The sequence below is a fragment of the Microcaecilia unicolor genome, unplaced genomic scaffold (assembly GCF_901765095.1).
Source record: "Microcaecilia unicolor unplaced genomic scaffold, aMicUni1.1, whole genome shotgun sequence".
In the NCBI taxonomy this organism is placed as follows: Eukaryota; Metazoa; Chordata; class Amphibia; order Gymnophiona; family Siphonopidae; genus Microcaecilia; species Microcaecilia unicolor.
In genome coordinates, this window is record NW_021963037.1 from 287332 (window position 1) to 293331 (window position 6000).

Sequence of the window (6000 nt, forward strand, 5' to 3'; positions counted from 1 at the left end):
GCCCCTGCCCTAACCATTCCATTTATTTCAGAAACTTTTATCATATTGCATCTCAGTCATCTTTTCTCCAAGATGATGAGCCCTTACCTGTTTAGCCTTTTCTTCATAAATGAAGTGCTGTATTTTCTTTATCATTTTTATTACCATTCTCTGAACTTTTTCCCAATTTAAAATGAAACTATTGTGAAAAAAAATAGGTAAGATTGTATTTACGTTTTCTATTTGCTGTGATTCTAGTTTTGTATTGATGGATTTCTGGCTACCGTTATTGGTGATGAGCTTATACTGAATTTGTGCTCATCCTGTAATCATCAATAAATAAATTAACAAAAGTAAAATTAAAACTGGTTTCTCATGAAATATTGAAAATTCAAATTGCCTTTCTTTGGAGCTGGTTTGTTGAATAAAAAAAATAAAATCAAGGCAAAATATTTTCTATACATACATAAGATCCAGGAACAGGCAGCGTACTTTCAGCTTCATAGATGTAATAATCCAGGGGCACAAAAAAGTAGCCAAAAGCAGGTTCATTACATTGGCGGCCTATTATATTAGGAAGACATTTGCACTGACCATCAGTGGGAGAGCAACTGTAATAAAAGAACAAATTAAAAGCTTTATAGTGCATGTAATTTTGTTGTCTTGCCTTGAGCTTCCTCCATATCTCTTGGACACCTGAAATCTGTCTTATTTAAGGACGTGCATTCATTAGCATGCATTTGGTTCGTTAGCATTGCTTAAATTTAAGTGTATGCAAAATTGATATAGCACATTAACATGGATTAACAGGTGTACAATTTTCTGCGTACATTAGAAGTTCTGTGTGCTAAAAATATTTATTGAAACAAATGTGTGAAATGAACCAAAAATCTGAAAAAAATAAGAAAGAAAGAACAACAACAAAAGCATAATTTTATTTTCATGCACACATCCCTATCTTTTTTTTTTAATCTCTGATTGACTCCTTTAACTTCCAATCAGGCCAAAATTGTGGTTATTACAAGTTCTGCCCTCTAAGAACCAATTTGTTCTGTCCTCAGTCAAGGACCCAGTTTGTCAGTGTCCTCTTCAACTTGCCTACCTCCTGCCATATTCCACCTTTGCAAGTCACCCCTCTATCAAAAGTTCTTCAAAACTGTGATGACTGTTTCTGGAGAATGGAGATGAGTTTCAGGCCTCTGCTAACCCTCTAGGTATTGACCTATATTACTCTTTTCCTTTCTACTGCTTAAAGTTATATTTTATATTATGTTAATTATACACATCTGTTTTACTATTTGTATACAGAACAATTCTGTAAAAGGTGAGCCTGTATTTACACGCATTTTTTACACATAAATGCAGAACTATGCACCACTTATATGTGCACTTATACTGTAAACTCATACATAAGTGGCATAGAGCAATTGGGAAATGAAGTACATGGGGGAGGAGCATGAATGTGGGTGTGTCAATCAACATGTGTATTGTGATAAAGTCACCTCCAGGATAGTTGGGTTAAGTCAGTTTCAGTCTGAAATACAAGTCCCAGAAGGCATTGCAGGCAAGGAGCCAGAGGGTGAGATGAAGAACCCGGACTGGACTCCTAGCTGCAATCAGGGAAGACATGGGTGTAGGCTGGCAGGTTGTGTAGAGTGGCTGCCACTAGGCAGAAAGAGAGTTAGGAAACCCCGTGTGCAGGAGCTCATCATTGGTCTCATTAGTCTAATGCTTAACTCAGCTGGTTTGGGTGTGAGGAAGCTAATGGAAGGAGAATGATTGGTGGTGGTAGCTGAAGCCAGGGATTGATTAGGCAGGTGGGAAGGAGTCCCAGAGGAGGAGTTCAGTTCAGGAGAGAGAAGCAGAAGGAGAGAAGTATTTGCAGGCAGAAAATCCTTGGGCAGGGAGGTCCCTAAAGTACTGAAGCAGGCTGAGATTCCTTGGGTGAGAGGAAGTCCCAAAAGTATTGAATTCACTGTGAAGCTGATGCAGGGGAAAACCCTTGGGTAGAAGGGGTCCCTAAAATATTGAACTCTCCTGAAGGTAAAGAGGATAGAAGGTAGAAACTGCTGCTTGGTGACTGAACTGTGATGATGAACTGAAAGAACTGTTTGTCTTGGGAATTGAATTACTGTTTATTGTGCACTGGATAAAGAGCCCAGACTGGAGCCTATAAGCCTGTATTGAATCCTGGTATGTGCTATGCTGCTGTTGGAACTGTGTACTAGAAACCTGCATGGAATAAAAGTCCTTAAGATTGAAGTTACTGGTGGACATCTATTTCTTCACTGTACCGGGAGCCTGTGGCTGGAGGAGATTGTTCTATCCTTGGCTGCACAAGAGAGATACCTGGTTACAGTATGTTACAGAATACTGTAAGATGTGTATATTGAATGGTGCATGTAGGCGTGTCCACTTAACACCTGCTGCATAAGCAGGTATGTCTTCTTTTTGGCACGCCAATGCTGGATTTGCACTAATATTCTATAGCAATATCAGGGCATCCTGATGTTGTTACAGAATTGGTGCTCCCTACACAGTATCAAGGCACCACAAAGGAAGAGCCAGTTCACAGAATTGTCCTGATATCGTTTATGTTGTTATAATTTATTTACTGAATATGGTATCACTATTTCAATAGAGAGGGTATTACTATATATCACAATACATTACCCAACTCTCAGCATATTTTAACAATTTCTTTAACATTCAAGGGTATCCATTGTATTATATAGGATCCTTCAGATTCCTCTGTCACCAGCACACAGGCTAATGACGTGAGCCAGGCACTTTTATGGTGGGCAGATATTCTTTATTTGATCCATATAATTTAATTCTTTTAAATACACTTTTTTCATATTTTTATCTTTTTATATATTAAATACAAGCACTTAGCTTCAATCTGTAACGTCGCTACAGACTTTTTAGTAAAACTCATCCAAATATGGATGAGAAAGCAGGAAATTGTTTCCGGGTTTGCTTGAGGAGATATACCTTGATACAGCACTAGTTGCGAAACGTGAATTCATGTCGGTTTGAGATCTCCGAGATGAGTGATCAGTTTTACTAAAGTTTTTGAAATGAGAAGAAGGAGTCCGTAGCGACGTTACAGATTGAAGCTAAATGCTTGTATTTAATATATAAAAAGATGAAAAGATAAAAATATGAAAAAAGTTTATTTAAAAGAATTAAATTATATGGATCAAATGAAGAATATCGGCTCACGTTATTAGCCTGTGTGGTGGTGACAGAGGAATCTGAAGGATCCTATATAATACAATGGATACCCTTGAATGTTAAAGAAGTTGTTAAAATATGCTGAGAGCTGGGTAATGTATTATGTTATAATTTATTTAGGCATTTATATTCACTTAAAACCTAAGCAGCACATACAGTGGTGGAAATAAGTATTTGATCCCTTGCTGATTTTGTAAGTTTGCCCACTGACAAAGACATGAGCAGCCCATAATTGAAGGGTAGGTTATTGGTAACAGTGAGAGATAGCACATCACAAATTAAATCCGGAAAATCACATTGTGGAAAGTATATGAATTTATTTGCATTCTGCAGAGGGAAATAAGTATTTGATCCCCCACCAACCAGTAAGAGATCTGGCCCCTACAGACCAGGTAGATGCTCCAAATCAACTCGTTACCTGCATGACAGACAGCTGTCGGCAATGGTCACCTGTATGAAAGACACCTGTCCACAGACTCAGTGAATCAGTCAGACTCTAACCTCTACAAAATGGCCAAGAGCAAGGAGCTGTCTAAGGATGTCAGGGACAGGGTATGATACATACCTGTAGCAGGTGTTCTCCGAGGACAGCAGGCTGATTGTTCTCACGACTGGGTGACGTCCGCGGCAGCCCCCACCAACCGGAAAGAAGCTTCGCGGGACGGTCGGCACGCAGGGCACGCCCACCGCGCATGCGCGGCCGTCTTCCCGCCCGTGCGCCACCGCTCCCGCCAGTTGAATGACTAGCAAAAGATGAAACACACAACTCCAAAGGGGAGGAGGGAGGGTAGGTGAGAACAATCAGCCTGCTGTCCTCGGAGAACACCTGCTACAGGTATGTATCATACCCTTTCTCCGAGGACAAGCAGGCTGCTTGTTCTCACGACTGGGGTATCCCTAGCTCTCAGGCTCACTCAAAACAAGAACCCAGGTCAATGGAACCTCGCAACGGCGAGGAAACAACAGAAATTGACCTACGAAGAACAACTAACTGAGAGTGCAGCCTGACCAGAATAAATTCGGGTCCTGGAGGGTGGAGTTGGATTTACACCCCAAACAGATTCTGCAGCACCGACTGCCCGAACCGACTGTCGCGTCGGGTATCCTGCTGGAGGCAGTAATGTGATGTGAATGTGTGGACAGATGACCACGTCGCAGCTTTGCAAATTTCTTCAATAGTGGCTGACTTCAGGTGGGCCACTGACGCTGCCATGGCTCTAACACTATGAGCCGTGACATGACCCTCAAGAGCCAGCCCAGCCTGGGCGTAAGTGAAGGAAATGCAATCTGCTAGCCAATTGGAGATGGTGCGTTTCCCGACAGCGACCCCTAGCCTGTTAGGGTCGAAAGAAACAAACAATTGGGCGGACTGTCTGTGGGGCTGTGTCCGCTCCAAGTAGAAGGCCAATGCTCTCTTGCAGTCCAATGTGTGCAACTGACGTTCAGCAGGGCGGGTATGCGGCCTGGGGAAGAATGTTGGCAAGACAATTGACTGGTTAAGATGGAACTCTGACACCACCTTCGGCAGGAACTTTGGGTGGGTGCGGAGCACTACTCTGTTGTGATGAAATTTGGTATATGGAGCATGAGCTACTAGGGCTTGAAGCTCACTGACCCTACGAGCTGAAGTAACTGCCACCAAGAAAATGACCTTCCAGGTCAAGTACTTCAGATGGCAGGTATTCAGTGGCTCAAAAGGAGGTTTCATCAGCTGGGTGAGGACGACGTTGAGATCCCATGACACAGTAGGAGGCTTGATAGGGGGCTTTGACAAAAGCAAGCCTCTCATGAATCGAACGACTAAAGGCTCTCCAGAGATGGCTTTACCTTCCACACGATAATGGTAAGCACTAATCGCACTAAGGTGATTCCTTACTGAGTTGGTCTTGAGGCCAGACTCTGATAAGTGCAGAAGGTATTCAAGCAGGTTCTGTGCAGGGCAAGAACGAGGTTCTAGGGCCTTGCTCTCACACCACACGACAAACCTCCTCCACTTGAAAAAGTAACTCTTTTTAGTGGAATCCTTCCTAGAGGCAAGTAAGACCCGGGAGACACCCTCAGACAGACCCAACGCAGTGAAGTCTACGCCCTCAACATCCAGGCCGTGAGAGCCAGAGACTGAAGGTTGGGGTGCAGTAACGCTCCGTTGTTCTGCGAAATGAGAGTCGGAAAACACTCCAATCTCCACGGTTCTTCTGAGGACAACTCCAGAAGAAGAGGGAACCAGATTTGACGGGGCCAAAAAGGCGCTATCAGAATCATGGTGCCGTGGTCTTGCTTGAGCTTCAGTAAGGTCTTCCCCACCAAAGGTATGGGAGGATAAGCATACATGAGGCCGGTCCCCCAATGGAGGAGAAAGGCATCCGACGCTAGCCTGCCGTGTGCCTGAAGTCTGGAACAGAACAGAGGCAGCTTGTGGTTGGTCTGAGAGGCGAAAAGGTCCACCGAGGGGGTGCCCCACGCTCGGAAGATCTTGCGTACCACTCTGGCATGGAGCGACCACTCGTGGGGTTGCATGACTCTGCTCAGTCTGTCGGCCAGACTGTTGTTTACACCTGCCAGGTACGTGGCTTGGAGGAGCATGCCGAACCGACACGCCCAACGCCACATCCCGACGGCCTCCTGGCACAGGGGGCGAGATCCGGTGCCCCCCTGCTTGTTGACGTAATACATTGCAACCTGATTGTCTGTCCGAATTTGGATAATTTGGCAGGACAGCCGATCTCTGAAAGCCTTCAGTGCGTTCCAGATCGCTCGGAGCTCCAGGAGGTTGATCTGCAGATC

General features: G+C 44.0%; 1 protein-coding gene across 1 annotated transcript in view; it reads right to left on the bottom strand.

Moving 5' to 3' along the window:
* LOC115458808 (laminin subunit beta-4-like) overlaps positions 1-590 on the bottom strand; it is a gene marked incomplete at its 5' end in the record, with an annotated part of 105632 nt that extends 105042 nt beyond the window's left edge. Inside the window, one exon of the mRNA XM_030188621.1 lies at positions 446-590. Coding sequence (XP_030044481.1) covers positions 446-590 — 145 coding nt within the window. The remainder of the gene's footprint in view (positions 1-445) is intronic.
* Between the last annotated feature and the right edge of the window lie 5410 nt (positions 591-6000).